At 39.1% G+C, this 18,527-nt stretch overlaps 3 protein-coding genes and 1 long non-coding RNA gene across 4 annotated transcripts; 3 read left to right on the forward strand and 1 right to left on the reverse strand.

Moving 5' to 3' along the window:
* Positions 1-18: 18 nt before the first annotated feature.
* Positions 19-6,368, forward strand: il17rb (interleukin 17 receptor B). The gene is made up of 10 exons (XM_005478337.4): positions 19-204; positions 323-347; positions 3,024-3,140; positions 3,451-3,557; positions 3,681-3,816; positions 3,954-3,989; positions 4,196-4,225; positions 4,313-4,393; positions 4,788-5,053; positions 5,254-6,368. Exons 1-10 carry the CDS (start codon positions 142-144, stop codon positions 5,671-5,673), a joined length of 1,281 nt encoding a protein of 426 aa, XP_005478394.1. The 5' UTR covers positions 19-141; the 3' UTR covers positions 5,674-6,368.
* Positions 6,369-7,471: 1,103 nt separating this feature from the next.
* Positions 7,472-10,081, forward strand: LOC106098219 (uncharacterized). Its single transcript, XR_001224347.3, has 2 exons — positions 7,472-7,982; positions 8,247-10,081. It is a non-coding gene; the product is annotated as an uncharacterized LOC106098219 (long non-coding RNA).
* A 689-nt stretch (positions 10,082-10,770) lies between these two features.
* actr8 (actin related protein 8) lies at positions 10,771-15,795 on the forward strand. The gene is made up of 13 exons (XM_003444757.5): positions 10,771-11,059; positions 11,763-11,933; positions 12,050-12,160; positions 12,390-12,494; positions 12,619-12,792; positions 13,076-13,169; positions 13,255-13,387; positions 13,625-13,778; positions 13,936-14,031; positions 14,105-14,245; positions 14,342-14,651; positions 14,862-15,025; positions 15,150-15,795. Exons 1-13 carry the CDS (start codon positions 10,925-10,927, stop codon positions 15,291-15,293), a joined length of 1,932 nt encoding a protein of 643 aa, XP_003444805.1. The 5' UTR covers positions 10,771-10,924; the 3' UTR covers positions 15,294-15,795.
* selenok (selenoprotein K) lies at positions 15,684-18,434 on the reverse strand. Its single transcript, XM_003444756.5, has 5 exons — positions 18,297-18,434; positions 17,718-17,808; positions 17,261-17,335; positions 16,795-16,890; positions 15,684-16,290 (listed from the first exon to the last, which is right to left on the reverse strand). The coding sequence occupies exons 1-4, from the start codon at positions 18,313-18,315 to the stop codon at positions 16,800-16,802; spliced, it is 276 nt and encodes a 91-aa protein (XP_003444804.1). The 5' UTR covers positions 18,316-18,434; the 3' UTR covers positions 15,684-16,290; positions 16,795-16,799.
* Positions 18,435-18,527: the final 93 nt, after the last annotated feature.

Below are 18,527 nucleotides of genomic sequence, written 5' to 3' on the forward strand. Positions count from 1 at the left end.
TTAAGTAACGGAACTCAGCGTGTCAGCGCTACAGTATTCCTGTAGGTAGTTAAACAGTTACCCAGCAGTCTGTGTAAATTTTAAATACTTTGCTCTCGTTTTCTGATCGCTCGTTTCTGTAACTTTTACTGGTGTTTTATTATGTGGAGAGTCACGCTGTTTTTTCTGTTTTGTGTCGCTGCCAAGGTGACATCACATAACATTGTAAGTGACCCACTTTTTTTTTAAGTAATCCTTTATTATTTATTTATGTATTTATGTATTTTAATTCAAACTTCAAAGGGATCTTGCACGCTCATTTATTTGTGCTGTTGCTTTTCAGGAGGTGAAATGTGAAGAATATCATGGTAAGCCTATTTCATGTTTATTAGCGCTAGATGGAAACTATAATCTGCCAATATGTTATGTTTAAACTATTTCAGGTCGACACTGAGCACCCCGGTGTTCCAAAGTAATCTGGTTCTAGACAGATTCTAAAATGTGTTAAATACTCCCTCAGATGAACAGCAACACGTAACATATAAAGATCTTTGTCAAGATATAGAGTACAATGAAATTCGGTTTGGCTTTCTCTTAAGATAAAAACAATACATAAATAATGGTAAATGGCCTGTCTTTACTAGTCCCTAAGGACCCCAAAGCGCTTTACACAACCAGTCATCCACCCATTCACACACACATTCACACACTGGTGATGGTAAGCTACATTGTAGCCACAGCCACCCTGGGGCGCACTGAAATAGAATGAATAAAAATAAGTAAGTAAAGATACAAAATAGCCTGGCAGCGCCAGCAGAGGCGAAAAACAACAGCACTTTACAATTAAAATGCCCTCAGCCCAGACTTGTTTGTATCTGAGTATTTCTGTGCCCTGTTTACAGTCAGGTATGTAGAGAGGTGGAAGCCACTGCTCCTGGACAAAAACTCTTCCTGAGTCTGTTACTTCTTGTTTTTATTCTTCTGAACCGTTTGACAGATGGCAGCTGTTCAAACCCAGAATATTCTGGATGTGTACTGCCCTTGCTGATGCTTTCTGTTTTCTCCTTTATCCTGGGCTTGCATCCCAGCAATGGTCTGTGCCACCTTGACCTCTCTTACCTGTATGCACCAGTGCAGCTAGCAACACTGGCACACCATTTGTCAGGATGCATTCCACTGTACTCTTGTAGAAGTTCAGTAGCTTGAGATATTACACAGTGTCGTTATTTAGTTAACAGAAACTAAGGTAAGATGCAGAAGGAGTGTGTGAAAGCGCGCCTCAAGACTTAATTACTTTGGCACTCATAGACTGCAGACTATGACTTCATCAATCTCTCACACTGTGGAGGATCACTGTTGAGAAATTTTGTTATGCTCTTTGTGACAGCATTGCTTCACTTATTGAGATTTGTGGGGCTTGATGAAACTTCCACTCCTAAAAAGATGTCAACTGTCTTTCCACGTGTGAATAATATTCCTCACTGTAGATTGATTATATGTTAACAGCCTTATATCCCATCCCAGACTGATGGTCATCAGAATGTCTTTTTTCTCCTTGGAGGTGTATTAGCCTTCAGATTTTTAACAAATTTCTCTGAGTATTGCATGGTTTGACTGTTGGATGAATCTGCTGGCGTATTTATTACCTGCAAGCTGAGGCATGTAGAGTCTGAGATGTAGCTCCAGGGCTGTTTGCAGTTTCTGTGAACATTGCACAGTCTGAATGTCCAATGTGTTCCCTCCCGGGAAGATTGCAACTTTTGTATTAACACACATCTGAATTTCCCAGACCAGCAAACTCACAAAACTTTGTGATCATCAGCAAATCAGGTGGATTTGATTAGCAGAACCCGGCTGCTGCTTTTTACTTTTAATCCCTTTGGAAGCAGTAAGGGTGTTTTTCACACAGTGCTTTTGCTTTTTGATATGTTTTTGTTAAATTATTATTTTTATTTTTAATATTTGATAACTGATAACTTTCATCAAATATTATTTTTAATATTTGCTGATATATTAATACTTTATCATTTAAAGAGGGTGAACTTTCTTTTTCGCGATTGACTCTAAAGCTACTAGTGGTCATATTTTTTCTGCTTTTCTACACTTTAAAAAAAAAAATTCATCACTGACAGACACATGAAAGGAAAATGACAATAACAAATGCATATAAAGTAAGAATTTAATATAAAAAAAATGCATTACATATTTTGTGAGTTATCAAATATGGTAATAGCCATGCTCAGTTGAGACCTTCAGATTTCATTATACTGTGTTTGTTTTTATCTTTTTTGCAACGAAGACTGTTACAGAAGCTGCAATATATACATATATATATATATATATATACATATATATATATGTATATATATATATATGGATAGATAGATAGATAGATAGATAGATAGATAGATAGATAGATAGATAGATATAATTTATTTTGAACATGCAAATATAATTGAAATAACAACAGAAAAAAAACAAAAAACAAAACTTAAAAATCATCAAGTTTTCATGTATATATCTATGTCTACAGAATGCGTGTGCTCGAAAAGCAGTAGGATGAAGTTTACACTTTTTTTCTTGTTCCTACCCCCTTATTTCAAATTTCATTGCTTACAAATCCATATCCAGGATTCAACATTATTTGATCATATATGTTTAACTATGTACAAGTCTAACACATTGAACATACACAAATAAAACTATTTTCAGCACGTAAACCAGAACAACAACAAACTGCATTTTTACATAAACTAATCACCCTGTCTATAACACCTGCTTAATCTCTGAGCTTATTTTATATCTATGTGACAAACACCTTAATGAACACTTAAGGTTGGGTTACTCAGGCCTTGATCTATAAAAAATGAGGACACATTGAGACAACTCAGTCACTGAGAGGAAGATTTCCTATATTTATGCAATTTATTATTTTTGAACAATCGTGTGAATTTCAGCTGCCAAACACTGACCATCTCTTTAAATATCCGAAAACACAATCCATCTGCGGGGACAGTGAGCACTGCTGTTGTTTCTCATTTCAGGTTTTCCCCCAGGACACGAGACCTTGGTTCCATCTGTAGTGGCAGGCTTGAATTTGAACACGGTGTCAGTAGGCGAAAGAGTCATGCTCAACATAAGCTGGGCGATCAACATTGATGGTTGGAGACCACATTTTGTGTGTTTTTTATATATCACTTGGTACTGCTGATGTTAATGTTGCCATTTACTAAACAATCATACACCTGCAGAGTAGACAGTAGGTCTTTGTTGCAGATGTTTTATTTGCTGATGGTGGTGAAACGTTAAGGACATTGAGATGATATCCAGCAAAAGATGTTGAAGATTTTAACTTTTCCTTCATGGATTTATACAATGTGTACTTAGTGTCAGGATCCTTGTCATGGACACTCACTGGTTAATATCGAAAGGCAGACTAATTTATTTCAGTCTGTTATTTTCTCTCTGCAGCTAGTACTAAATATTTGAGAGCCACTCGCCTCAGAACAGAAAGACAAGACTACCACTGCAAATACAACCCACCTTTGGCCAACGCAAGCTTGGATCACTTAGGACAGGTACCGGTCTTAACCTTAGTAGTACTGATCATATGTTTTGGTCCTATTTTCTACATAGAGAAAAAGGTCTGTGATGCTGTTAATTGTTTTTTCCCCTTTTTTTCTTTTTGTTCTGAAACCTAGATATGGTTTCATTATGCTGTAAACCCTTCCTATGGTTACAATTCAATACAAGTTGCAAATCTCCCTTTGCCTCCACCGGTGGACGGCAATTTAGTTTATCTGATGAAATCTATTTATATTCCCAAACCACCAAAAAGTAAGTGTTTTTTTTTTTTATTTGTCCTTTTTTCAATATGAATTTTTGCAAAAACCATTATAGCCAAAACTTGATGGACACAATATACTTAGGAGATATAAATGGGTAAAAGTATTAACATTTTCTCTGTTTTATAGCAACGGTTACACCAACTTCTCCTCATGTAACTACAGGTGAGCAATACTGTTCAGTATAGTTCAGCTAATAATTTCAGTGAGTCTGCAAAGATAAGTACATATATAAAATCCCAGTTTCTTAGTACTGCAAGGGAATATATCAAACCACACGCATGAAGTGCATTGTATGATTTTAAATACTTACTACACCAATTTACAATGCATGTGGTGACTAATCTATCTTTTCTAATTATTTACTCCAGTTAAGGTCACTACTGGGCTAACTACTCCAGGTACGAGTCACAATTTCCCAAAGCACCTGTACTGAATCAATAAAATCTGAATAAATGTGTTTCCTCTGTATGTGCCCGCTTTTGCAGCGCCGAGAGTTAAACATGCTGCCATCATCTTTACCGGAGGAGTGGTCAGCCTCATTATCCTGAGTTCATTCTGCATAATCTGTAAATATAAACATTTTGGGGTTTTTTTGGAAGATGCACCCAAATTATTAATGATGAATAGGAAAAATATATGCTCAACCAAACGCACTTTTACTTTGTGTGTGCACAACGTGATTTACTTGAATGCTGAATTGTATTTAGCAAAAAGGCTCCCTGCTACAGGATGGCCTTACCTGTGAGCCTTTTGAGCTATGTTTGGAGTCACTTGGATATGAATGCTTTAAACGTCTTACCTTAAAATGCTTTTGAAAGCACAGAAACTCTGCTTCACCATCCTAGGTTTACAAGTTGTATACAAGAAGTAGTCAAAGCTAGGGATTCCCCTTCTAGACACCACTGCTGGCTGGTGCTGAAGCTGACTAACTCTCCTTTCCATTGTTTTCTTACTACCCAGATAATAATAGGAATGTTAAAGCTGGCAAATTACTGGACTACCAGAACATTCCCGTGGTGCCTCCTCATGTCCTTTTGGTGTACCCTGCTGTGAATTCAGCATTCCAGCGTGCTGTTGTGGCACTTGCAGAGTTCTTGCAGTTGCATGGCGGCTGCAAGGTTGCAATTGACATTTGGCAGCAAGAAAAGATTGCACAGAAGGGGCCGATGCGCTGGCTGGCAGAGGAAGCTAAGTCTGCAAACCAAGTCCTTATTGTCAGTCCACAGGTACAGTCTATATGAAATCATCATTCTTAGTCATTGCCAGATTTATTGATATGCGTTCAATGTCACACGATTACCTGGACTCTTGCATCTTTAAGTCAAGAAACAAAATAAGGATGTGATAGAACTTACAGGTGCAGTATGTCTAAATGTCTAAATATACTACTGTGTTGTATCAAAATCATTTCTCACTCTCTTCACAGCCCAGCCACTGTCCTCCTGACCCCAGCATGTCAGAATCCTCCATCCCAGCTGCAGCTCATGACCTTTACCCTCTGATTCTTAACATGGTGGCAAGCAACGCAAAGAACCCCAGTGAGCTGTCCAAGTTCTGGGTGGTGCAGCTGGGTGAGCAGAAGGACAAGAGTTCTTGTATGTTGCCCCTGGAACTGAGGCTCTGCAAAACTTTTTGTCTGATGAAGGATTTGAAAAAACTTTGCAAGGGTCTTCACACTTGCAAGCAGATTGACAAGAAGATAATAAATCTGATTTGTAAACGGGGCGTTTCCTACAGTGAGAACAGCACATTGACATTGAGGGAAAGTGTAGAAACACTAAGGGGGCATCAGGTTAACATTTCCAAAGAAGTGCAACCATTAAATTCTGTGATCACCACAATTTGAATATTTGTCATGAAAATGTTTTGACTGTTTGATCAAGATGGGTCTGAATAGGTGCTGACGATTTTACTAATGATACTGTTTGCAGAATGTATTTATGTGTTTGTTTGTATAAATACAACGAAGGCATACGTTTGGAGCTGTGCCTGAATGTTTAATACACACAAAGAATGAAAGAGAAAACAGAAAATTTTCCATCAAGGTGTAAAGGAGGCAATCTGTGTACACTGCACCATCGGCTGTCTACAGTGCAGTCCTGAGATCCAGGCACATTTAGTCCCCACTAAATGAGGTGACCTCATTAGGTCACATGATAGGGTGGGCCAAGGTCTCACAGTGGTTTCACCTTTAAATCCCCAGTGATGGCGACCCAAACCTGGGACTCTTCATGTTTTGTTTTTAGAACTAAATAAGCCTCTTGGATGAGAAGTTAAAAGTCTTCACAGACTCAAAGAAGTCAACTTGCCTTCTTTTTTCAAGCTCCTAAGACTATCCTAACCTGGATGTCTGAGAATGTATATATAGATATATATATATATATGTATCTCCGTTAAAGAGAAGCACTAGTATGAACCATTATGCATGCTCCTGGAATAGCTGCCCATCCATCCATGGTCGCATGGAGGCTGGAGCTCACTAGATAAGCTATATGTTTCCTTAATCTAGTGTGTTTTATTCAAATAAAAATTGAAAGCAGATGATTGGCTGTGGACTGTTGTCTTCTGGTTAAAAGGATTCTGGGCTCCAACTCAACCCTGTCAAACAAGGCTTTTTTTGTTATGAGCACATTGCATGTGTGTGTTTTCAATCCTGAAAATTGTTTGCATGTGTGTGTTTTTGTCTCTCTACATATTCTAGCCATGTAATATGCAGTTCTTCATATGTACGTTATGAGTGGGACATATGTACTTTAGTAGGCAGTGGTCTATCTACTGGACCTCCATCCAAAAACATAAGCAACAGCAGAATATACAACAGATAAAGTGCATCCATAAGTGCACAGGCCAAGTCATTTGGTGGTTAAAATAGCAATTTATGATTGACACATTTTTCATTTTCTGGAAATGAATTAATTAACTATTACTACTGCACCAAGTGCCCCTTAGTAGCAAATGAACACAGTTTATAAAGCGCAGAGTACGAAGGTATCGCTGCTGACAGAGACAGTAAGAGAGACTTCACCTCCCTAACGGAGCCCCGCCTGACTCTAACACTGTTAATAAATGTAACAGGGCTGGGTGCTGGTTCTAACTGCTAGCACGTTATCTTCAACATGTCATCTGGTCAGTCCATCCATGCACACTTGGAGGATCAAGTCTCCATTTCACTGCAGTATACCATCAAATTTTATCATGCATCAGTGCTGAACATTTAAGAGTGAATGTAATTGTGCAAGCACAGACACTTCTAAAAACGGTTTCCTTAGCAACGGAAGATTTTGTGCAAACAGCAGGTTGAAAAATCCAGGTGGCCAACCCTTGTCTCTCTGTAACAGATCAGAGGACTCCTTACATTGCATCACATGATTAATTGGCTGTGCTTTTTTCCCACCAGAAAAAGGACCAAAGACTCAGGCTGAGGAAAGGCTAATGAAGAAACTAATCCAATAACTAAGAGGAGTTGTAAAGGAGGAGTGGGAAAAAAAAAATCTGTATTCTAATTTTAGCATATAACACATATTTTTCCTGTGGTAAATTGCATTTTAAATATATATATATATATATATATATATATATATATATATATATATATAAATTTTTAATTACCGAATTTAGAGCAAAAGACTCGTAGAGTTACTGTTAATACACAAACATCACACATATCCATGGCACTCTCTATGGACTTGATCTAGTCAAATGCTTTGTGTGATCTTAAAAAAGATGAATACTCTGCGAGGTACAAATAACTGGACTCCTGTCCTACTTCATTCCTCTACTCTGCTCTGCTTCATTGCGGTACTCCAATAAATCACGTTCACTTCTTTCAAATGATCGCCCCTTGTGTGATATATGCAGTATTCGCTTTTATTTATTTCTGGACTCTGGACTGGATTAATTATGTTCAGCTTCTTAGTTTGTTTGCTATTTAATTTCTCTCCTTTGTGTATGCCTTTGTATTTATTTATAGCTGCCTGTAATTACTGATTACATTTGATCTTACCAGTGATAATGTCACGTCCAATTTACATTCTTTAGCCTTCCCCTACTTTAAGCACTAAAATGAGCTTTTGAGCCATAGTCGTGGTGCTTTTATTCTGAAAATCTATGAGCGGAACTGGTTCCGCAAACATCAGCTCGTCCTACAGTGACAGAGTAAGTACAATGTTCGCAGTAATTATAGTCAGTAATGACGCAAACATCTTTCACTTGTCAGGGGATTAAAGTGAAGACAGTACTGTGATTACGCTCGTATGAGCTTCATTTAACAGATTTTGAATGATGCCTTTGTGTCCGTCGTTGTGCACAGCTTCTTATTCACTAATTCTTCAGGTATTGTAGGCTCCATACATTTATTGTAAATAAACGCAACTGTGTTTTTCTTTCATGTTGTCTAACTGCTTTCTCCATTCTTTTAAGGACCAACGAGAGCACTAAATTTAATGGCTTTTCAGCTGCTGATTGATGGCCTAGAAGCAGGAAACATGGGCAAGCGTAAGGATTTGAGTGACTTTGACAAGGGCCAAATTGTGATGGCTAGACGACTGGGTCAGAGCATCTCCAAAACTGCAGCTCTTGTGGGGTGTTCCCGGTCTGCAGTGGTCAGTATCTATCAGAAGTGGTCCAAGGAGGGAACAGTGGTGAACCATCGGCAGGGTCATGGGCGACCGAGGCTGATTGATGCATGTGGGGAGCAAAGGCTGGCCCATGTGGTCCGATCCAATACACAAGCTACTGTAGCTCAAATTGCCGAAAGATTTAATGCTGGTTCTGATAAAAAGGTGTCAGAATACACAGTGCATCGCAGTTTGTTGCGTATGGGACTTTGATGCTTTGAGCAATGTTCTGCTGGGAAACCTCGGGTCCTGCCATCCATCCATTTGGTGTTACTTTCCAGACACTTCTCTGGATCGTCGATGAACATCCCGAGTACACCACCTGTAAGATAACCTCAGAGCTGAACAGACACCTCTGTCACATGGTCTCTGTAAAGGTATCTTTGCAGATATTGGCATCTTTCGAGGAGCAGCCAATCAGAAACCAGAGATAGAAACTGATTCCCCAAAGTTCGATAGAAAGAACAGTGAGCCTTACAAAGAATGTGATGCAAAGACTCTGTCTGAACCCCAGGGTGTTGTGCACAACACAGAAGAAGCTGAACCTCAAATCTGAATGTGAAAAAGGTCACTACTCCCAAAGTTTCATGACTGGAATAAAGAACCTGAACCTCAGACTAATTAAAAGGAATTACTTCATCTGATGGTAGATTTCAACATTTTTATTATGTCCAGATTGGTTCACTAGTAATGCTCACAATCATGATTTAATTCCTTCATTCCTCTCCCAAGCCTTTTTTATGAGTTCAAAAGCCAACATGGAACTTTTGGAAATTATTAGAAAATAAACACTTGTTCTTCTGCATTAATGTGTCTGTATAAAATCCTCCACTAACTTTCTAAAATATTCCACAAGATGTTCCTCACAGAGCTGATGGTGGTCATTGGAGACTATCCTATTTTCTGAACCATTTATTCAATTCATGGTCGCAGTACTGAGAAATATATAATATTTTATTATTGGAGTATTAAAAGTTTTTTTTAGGGAAGTGCTGTTTATTTAGGGCTTATGCTATTTAGCTCAGCAGCAGTTACTTATCTTACTATGTATCTCCCACCCTCTAGAGCAGGGTTGTTAAACCCACTTTGACCCACAGTTGGTTAAACCAGTGACCAGTGAAACTCCCCTTTCTGACAATGCAAAGGACTCTACCTGCACATTTAATCCCTGAGATATCTTAATATGAGAAAAAGAAGTGCAGTTTCAACAGTACATCTAGGTTTTTCCACATAATAAAGAAATGCAGCTGTAGGAAAGAATTTCTGGTAGCTCATTCTCCAGACTGTCCTGTAATTACAGGAAAGATTTTTGAATTCACAGAAAATGTTCTTTAAAAAAACAAACAAACCAAAAAATATAGTCTACTTGTGAAAAGAAAATTCTATAGTAAACAGTGAAAACAGGAACCTTTCTGTCTTTTAATTGTTTATTTATTACTTAATTACTTTGCTGAAGTCTGAATGGTGATGGGGGAGGTCCTTATTAGTAGGAAAAGCTGTAAAATAAGAGTGAAACAGTGCCTCCTTCACTTATTCCACAGCCATCCAGTGGGCCAAAGTAGTCTTTACAAGGCTATTTCTGGCCCCCAGCTATGTTTGACTACCCTTTTTTAGGATTGGGGTATCAGCGCTAAACAACCTCTGATGATTTCAGATAAGTAATAACTTCTGTGAACTCAGCTACTAAATACTCTGTGCTTTGCATCAAGAGAAGTGCAGGATCTGGCTTACCTAGAGATTTCTCATTTAACCAGTTTTGCTAATGGGATTTTCAGTTACACAGGCACAATAACACTGTTTTAATCAAATGGTCAAACAAGCTAACAAACTAATAGATTTCTCTTAAATAAAATAACCAATGCAAAGTACCTTAATTACTGAACATGGATTTGTTTTGTTTACTGTCACATCACTCCTAGAGTCCCCATACTAAGCCAGGAAAATAATATATATATGTACTGGCCACATCATGTGAAACTATTATATAAAAAATCCCAAACATGTCTGATGTTGAAATGTTTTTCGTTTCTTCTTCTTCTTTTTTAAAGAAAACAACCAGTTTGTCCGCAGCTTACTGTTATCACGTTTAAAAGTTTAAATAAAGTTTATGAAAAAAGAAATTGCCACGTCTTATAAAACTATCTAAAACAACACCCTGTACCATCGGAAAAACTCTTATCGCCTGGCGTTAACGCTTACACCACAAACAATGGAATATTATGTCATCTAAAAAATATAAAAACGAAAATAAAATGTATTAAAACGAACAAACAAACAAAAACGTGGAGACGCACAGAGAAGTCTTTGGACAAATAGAAATCGAAATGTTGCACCACGTGACCAAACACGGAAGTAAACTTTTCATTCAGAGGGAAGGCAATTGTGTTAGCTTGTGCTTCAATTTTGAATCATCTCGCTGGGACTAGAAGACCGTGAGTTCGTCATTTCTAAGTATTTCGTGGATTAAGTGGAAAGGAGACCATGACCCAGGCGGAGAAAGAGCAGGATAATGGAAAAGACAAAGAAAAGGAGCGAGACAGGGAGAAAGAGAAGGAGCAGCAGCGCGGGGTGAAAAGACCAATCGCTCCTCCGGCGATACCAGAGCCTCCTCAAGAGGTGAGACGGAAAATGAAGTACCCAGCTGTTGTATACATGAACTATAACCGTATATAATGCCAGAAATCTATAATGTAGAATTTGTATTTTTCATGAACAGTTTGTTCTCGCTTGACACATGCTGTGATAGTGCGTTTACTATCGTATTAGTACACTGTTGCTAAATGGGTCGACAGCCTGCTACATGTTACAACAAGGTTTAAAGCTCAGAGTTGTTGAGTTAAAACTGATATTGAAATATTTCAGCTCTGGATTGTTGACCTCTTTTTTTGTTTTTCCCAACACGGATGAAAACACGTGTTAACCCTTCCGATTTAAGCTCCTTTTTAAAGTTTCAGGAGCTTAGATGTGGTAGAACTTAGGAAACTAGGTTTAACAGTCAGTATCTTTGTTTTGGGTTAAGACTGCCTGCAAGCATGATGGGTTTTGGGCTGTTTTTAAAGGCTTAAACTTAATGATACAGCATGCAGTGTTTTAGTTTTGTGCTGGCATTAATGCACTTCTAACATTATGACAACAGCTCCAGTGTAGTATCTATCCTGCACAGAGCTCTGACCTCACCAGAGCCCTTGGATGGAAACAAATCCATGCAGCCAGTTTCCAAAAACTAGTGGCCAGTCTTTCCATAAGAGTGGAGGCTGCGCAGGTGTCCACAGTTGTTCTGTTGTTGGGTGAAACTTGAAATTTCTTTTCTTTTTCACAGCAAATACAGAGCAATTTTGTAGTTGTCATCCACCCTGGATCGAGGATGCTCCGCATTGGCCGAGCAACGGACACCCTTCCAGTGACGGTCCCACATGTAATAGCACGCAGGCACAAGCAAAGTGGCCAGCCCCGCTATGAAGATGCATGGCTGTTGAGAGAAGGTCTAAATGTATGTGACTCAAAACCAGGTGCACCCATAATACAACTTCACTGTTGTCAAATTAAGTTCGTGGTGGTGTCATTTTTAAGTGTTTATCCTTATTGTTTTGTCTTAATGTCCAACAGAAACCAGAAAGCAACGAGCAGAGGCAGAATGGCCTTAAAATGGTTGATCAGGCTATATGGTCCAAGAAGATGTCAAACGGAGTGCGGAGGACTCCTGTGTCTGCTGATCAGGTATGGTTATAAAAGAGAAATTAGGGAAGAAAGCAACATAATGCAGTGTGATTCTCTTCTAACTTATACAATAAAGAAATAAAGACTTTAAGGTCCTATAGCAACTTAGTAAGGTTTGAATGACTGATATACAATATAGAAAATAACTCTTTTCATTAATTGATTATGACGTGAATCCATAAAAGTATTTTCTTATAGCAGTGGTTCGGTTTTGTGTGTTTGTTTTTAGGCCAGAGCATATAACTGTCAGATCCGTCCTGCGGTGCTAGACAGCAGCTCCAGAGTGAAGTGGACAAACACAACCCACCATCCTCCTTATTTGGTCGGAGAGGAGGTCGGTGAATGTATTTGAGCAAGCTTGTAACTTCTGTGAAATATGACTTATTAAGCCATTTTCATTACCTAAAGCCTTGATTGATTAATTTTTATCCCCCTCCCCCATTTCTGCTATTGCACAGGCTCTTTATGTGAATCCAACAGACTGTTACAACATCCACTGGCCTGTAGTCAGAGGTCAGCTCAATGTGCATGCTGGTCCTGGAGGCTCACTGACTGCTGTCCTGGCTGACCTTGAGACAATTTGGAGTCATGTCATTCAGAAGCATCTGGAGATCCCTCTCAAAGATTTAAAGGTAGGAGAAAACTTCTCAGTTCTATAGCAGCATGCAATAGTCTTGAGACATCCCTCATTTCTTTATATTAGTATAAAAAATAAGACCCTATCTATCTATCTATCTATCTATCTATCTATCTATCTATCTATCTATCTATCTATCTATCTATCTATCTATCTATCTATCTATCTATCTTGCTTCTGTAATTGAGGCTTTCTACAGGCTTTGTGCTCCATAAACTTTCAAATAGATGATCATCCACGTTAATCATCAGTTGCTCATTTCGCATTATTTCTTTTAGTATTACAGATGTATCCTGTTGGTCCCTGACATCTACAACAGACAGCACATCAAAGAGGTTGTGAACATGCTGCTGCTCAATATGGGGTTCTCAGGTATCACACATGTAAATCTGCACACGTAACTAAGTGGAAATTTCTTTGTTTCCATCAACTTACTTCCTGTTCTCTTTGCGTGTAGCTATCATTGTGCACCAGGAGTCGGTGTGTGCTACATTTGGCAGTGGGTTGAGTAGCGCTTGTGTTGTGGATGTAGGCGACCAGAAGACCAGTATCTGCTGTGTGGAGGACGGAGTGTCACATCGAAACTCCAGGTGGGGCCGAAACCGACGCTTATGTTTAATTAAATTAAATCTATTTAATATTAAACATTATTTAATATTAAATATATTTAATATTTAATTATTTGACCCGGTTGTCACAGACAACAAACACAGAACAGTGACATAAGTTGAATATTTAATTTTAAAATTTTTAGTTTCACTTCCTGCTTTTATTGCATTATTTAGCAAATGTGTTACATGGTATCTTGTATTTGTGGGACTTTGCAGGTTGTGTTTAGCATACGGTGGCTCAGATGTGACCCGCACTTTCTTCTGGCTCCTGCAGAGGGCAGGATTTCCCTACAGAGATTGTCAGCTGTCTAACAGACTAGACTGTCAGCTCCTGCAACATCTGAAAGAGACCTTCTGCCATCTAGATCAAGTGTGTGTTGGTCAGGGTGGGAGGGTGTTAGTGTCTGTGCATTACAATGATTTGTTAGCATCTTTGAGTATTTAGCCGTACTCGCTTCTAAATAGTTGATGGAGCAGTTTTAAGTACATATTAACTACAAAATCTTTTTTCTGTTTTCTCTTAACAGGACATATCAGGGCTACAAGATCATGAATTTCAGACTCGTTTTCCAGAGGCCCCGGCTCTTCTGTACCAGGTTCGACTTGGGGATGAGAAACTACAGGTAATTATATCAGAAGGTAAAGACGATGCTGTTTTGATACTGGTGCTGAAATACTTTTCTGTCTTCTTTATAGGCACCCATGGGCCTTTTTTACCCGACGACGTTTGGGATTGTAGGTCAGAAGATGTCATCGCTTCAGTTCCGTTCCCAAGGCGACTCAGAAGACCCTCATGATGAACACTACCTCCTTGCTACACAGAGCAAACAGGATCAGGTAAAACACACACATACAGGTTTCATAGACCGAAACCAATCAAACCACATGGTTCTCAGCTATTTTTTTTACTTACTCAATTATTTTCTCCAATAGTCCTCCAAATCAGCGGCAGACAGGAAAGCTATTTCCAGACCAAGTGGATGTTTGGAAGGGGAGCTGAGCAGTCAGGGAGGGACTGGGGAGCTGTCAGATCTACCCAGGAGCTGTGGGAGTGGTGGAGGAGGAGGAGGAACGCAGGGGGAAACAGAGCTTGGGGCTGCCCATGGAGAGTCCCTGATGGGAGCAGGAGAGGTGGAAGAGCCTGTGTCTGCTCATCTGTCCAGAAAGACGGCCATCATGAGCCAATTTGAGAGCAAAGCATTAGGATTAGATAAGGCAGTCCTGCATAGCATCGACTGCTGTGGTAAGTGTTGTCTGTTTTACCTTTTTATTATTTGTTATCTTATGTGCAGGACTTTGTGATTCTGTCTAGAAAGGTTCTATATAAATAAAAGTTTATTTATTTATAAGTGATTAAGTTAATGTTTTTTTTTAATATTCAAAGATCTAGCAATGAGAATAAAAACTTCCATGGGATATCCTGTTTGAGCCTCTGTACTCATTTCATTTACAGCATCAGATGAAACTAAACGAAAGATGTACAGCTCCATCCTGGTTGTGGGAGGGGGGCTCATGTTTCATGGAGTTCAGGAATTCCTTCTTCACCGCATCATCAACAAGATGCCACCGTCCTTCAGAAGGCTGGTAGACAATGTGGAAGTTATCACACGTCCAAAGGTACCCCAAAATTACCTTATGTCTCAGAAAAGGTCACAGACCTGCATCTGTCTTCAAAAGGCAGGTAACTTTATACTGCAGACTGATCCTGTAATGTATTTTATATGACACGTATGTGCTCTAGGACATGGATCCTCGGCTGATATCATGGAAAGGTGGAGCAGTGCTGGCATGTTTGGACACCACGCAAGAAATGTGGATCCACCAGAGGGAATGGCACCGCTTTGGTGTCCGAATGCTCCGTGAAAGAGCTGCCTTTGTGTGGTGAAAACAGGCTCTTCTTACTTGAAACGGTGACTCAAACTGTCCCGCTGTTCAGTGGACTGCAGAAGGATGAAATTGGCAAACTGTCAAGTACATTTCTACAGTAAATAAAGGAAGCGTGAGAACTGTTTTTCCAGAAAAAAGATTTAATCCCTTAAATAAACTCTATACATAGTGTGACGGTAAATTCTGACAATTCTAGCACAGTCACCAGTGTTTTTTCAGTGGTTTTTCCTGGCTGTTTAAGACAATGCAGATATTTCTGTTACTTCTGAACAGTATTAAATAAGTTTGACAGTTTTATGTCATGTACTGCAGTTGTATCACAATGCTCTGAATGTTCATGAATGTCTGGAATTCTAAATACAGTAAACCCATGATACCTGGTACAAGATATTTGGAATTGATAAAAACATTAAGTGATTAAGTGTACTCCTTGGAATTATATCATATTCACACACAAGACTCTGATATAATCAAGTCTTAAACAACTTTTGCAATTTGAGGTAAAAAAAAGACAATGTATACCTGTGCCATTACCAAATTATCCATTGATTTTAGATATCCTAACAATTAGTGCTGAGCCAAAGGTGTGATACTGCTATTAGTACCGACCAACTCTTTGTGGAACCAAGCTGTGTCATTACCAAATGTGGCAATAATAGCAGGAGACACACTCAGTGGTATTTTTTATTCAACAGAAGGATACAAAAACACATTAGCTGATGACTCCCAGGAATCATGACCCATATCTAAAAAACCGGTGATACTGCAAGTTGGAAAAACCGACGCAGAAAATGAGGGAAGAAGTGATGTGGATAGCTGCGGTATCAGCCGTTCTGGCCCCTACGTGTAGGAATTCCCAGAAAGGCGTCAAGAAACTGCTTGTGGCAGTGGCAGCTGATGAGGAAGGGCCTTAGCACTGTGACTTTATCATCTTTCCTTGGCTTCTAAGACACTGTGCAAGGCCCCACGCCTACACTGCATGTGTAGGCGTTTACCTAGAGAGAGGAGCGGGTAATATAACAGTCAGGCAATGTTTTCATATCACAGCCGTATATAATCAGCTTAAAAGTACAGATGCTCTCAAGAACATCTGTGTTTCTTTGTTTGGCTAGGTCCCCCCAGGTAATAACCTAAATGCATTCATGAGTAATAATGAGTAATTTTGAAATGCATAAAAAAGGAGTTAATTGTTTACTCTTCAGCTATAAAAGGCTGAGGGCTACTTTCCAGTAGGGTGATGGTGATGCCATAGGTCCATGTACTAGGAGGCTGAAGAGTACCACTGGCCACCCCTCAGTATTTTTTGTTATTGATCTCATTAGGATCAAGTGATCAGATCATGATAACCCTAACAGTTATTACACAAAAGCAGCACATACACAGCAAACTGACATGCAAGTTTTGTTTCTGTGTCATTCATCCATTGAAATTAATTTTACTTTACATATGAGCTGATACTAAAACGGAGTGTTTAATAAAAAAAGACAAAAAATTCTCACCTTCCTCATCCTCCTCCACCCATTGGTGGAGGACTGGGCCCTGCACCATGGTTTATTCTTCCCATCCTCCTTCTGCCACCAGGTGGACCTGGAGGACTGTAAAAGCAACAGTAGACAAGAATGTGAGGAACAAGTGGTATAAATTAGGGCTGTCAGCGTTAACGCGTTAAACAGCCCTAGCATAAATATAAATTAATTCAAGTGCTGAAACGGGCAACAGCTTTGTTAAACTGCATTTGTCATTCTCTGGATTAGGACAATTTTTTTTAGATACAACTGAAAAAGAAATAACATCACATGCATCTTATTAGCTTTGTGTTACACATGACACACAATTCCTAATAAGCCAGCTTGCTCCTACATCGGATTATGTAATTTTCAGTGTTTAACATAAAGGGTAGTGTAGAATTGGTGTTCAGTGTGTGTATGTGTGCGTGACACAAATAATGGTGTTTCAGGGACTTACCCTCTGCCGTCAGTGAAGCGTGATGAAACAGAGCTTCCATTCTTTGACATGTCGGGGTGAAACATGGTTTTAAAACTGGTAAAAGAAAAAAAAAAAAAAGAGTGGGGGCTTGTGCTTAATTCAGAATAAACCATAATGAAGGCTCTAAGAAAAGCCTCTTGCTTACTCACTATATTGTAAGTTTACTACACCATATTCAAATCAGTTTTACAGGCAACAGGATCAGAGAAACTGTAAGTCATCTATCTTTAGCGGAAGAAAGAGATTCTCAGCATCTTTTTAAGGTAGAAAAACAAATGTGAAAATACAACAGTAAATACAATCACACAACTCTTAACGAACCTTAAATACAGGCAATGAGAATATTAATGATTATTCAAAAGGTCACTCATCCATTATGTTAAATAAAGATGGCTATTTTGTTTTATTTATTTCATTTAATTCTCATTTGACTTACAAGAGGCCGATAAACTCCACTGCTCCCCAGAAAAGATCAACCAGTAAGGACAGGCGCCATGGAGACTGTGCCCTGCTGTCCAGGACCTGGCCTGATGGAGAAACACAGAGGTGGGTCAGACAGCAGGGATCTGTGATGCTGTTCACATTGCAAGACGGGAATACATCTATAATAATCATCAGTGCACCAGCCAGTCGTTAACCCGGATTTACTCTTTAGCTGGCCTTCAGTACACAAGGGCTAACAGCTAATCAGGGCATAAACGAGTTGCAGCACATTTCAAAACAGTTTTAAGGAAAGATAAATTTCGTTCCACTATGAAGTTGAAGCCCAAACGAAATCGCAGTCACATATCGCATTCTGGAAAAGCGACGAAGTTTTAAAACACCACCTAAGGTTCATCAGCTCAGCACTTCTTTCTGCTACGCAGATTCAACCAGGCTAGCTAACATCCTACATGGCTAAATGTAACCTAACACTTTTCACACATTCATGCTGTGCTTATGTTCTAAAATGTATAAAAACACCTAATAAATATCAAACAAACAAAGAAACCGTTAAAGCAGGGAAACCACTCACCGTTGGACACGTACACCATCTTCCAGAAAGTAACAGCAGCGCTGCCACAGCTGTGTTTACGGTTGGCTTCGCATTTCCGGGTCTGTTGCTGCGTTATGTGACACGCATGCGCACCGGCATCACACAACAGCTACAAACACCTCATCTTACACTCATAATAGAGAAACATTTCAACTCCTGACACATTGGGGTTTGTTTATACATTTTTTTATATACTCTGTCCAGTACAGG

This window comes from Oreochromis niloticus, linkage group LG20 (assembly GCF_001858045.2).
Source record: "Oreochromis niloticus isolate F11D_XX linkage group LG20, O_niloticus_UMD_NMBU, whole genome shotgun sequence".
Taxonomy (NCBI): Eukaryota; Metazoa; Chordata; class Actinopteri; order Cichliformes; family Cichlidae; genus Oreochromis; species Oreochromis niloticus.

Coding starts and splice junctions, on each gene's coding strand:
- il17rb (XM_005478337.4), top strand. CDS start 142: ATGTGGAGAGTCACGCTGTTTTTTCTGTTTTGTGTCGCTGCCAAGGTG. Junction 205..322: donor AGGTGACATCACATAACATT/GTAAGTGACCCA, acceptor GTTGCTTTTCAG/GAGGTGAAATGTGAAGAATA. Junction 3,558..3,680: donor GCTTGGATCACTTAGGACAG/GTACCGGTCTTA, acceptor TCTGAAACCTAG/ATATGGTTTCATTATGCTGT.
- actr8 (XM_003444757.5), top strand. CDS start 10,925: ATGACCCAGGCGGAGAAAGAGCAGGATAATGGAAAAGACAAAGAAAAG. Junction 11,934..12,049: donor TGTTGAGAGAAGGTCTAAAT/GTATGTGACTCA, acceptor AATGTCCAACAG/AAACCAGAAAGCAACGAGCA. Junction 12,793..13,075: donor TCCCTCTCAAAGATTTAAAG/GTAGGAGAAAAC, acceptor TATTTCTTTTAG/TATTACAGATGTATCCTGTT.
- selenok (XM_003444756.5), bottom strand. Junction 17,336..17,717: donor GTGGAGTTTATCGGCCTCTT/GTAAGTCAAATG, acceptor TTCTTTTACCAG/TTTTAAAACCATGTTTCACC. Junction 16,891..17,260: donor CGCTTCACTGACGGCAGAGG/GTAAGTCCCTGA, acceptor TTGCTTTTACAG/TCCTCCAGGTCCACCTGGTG.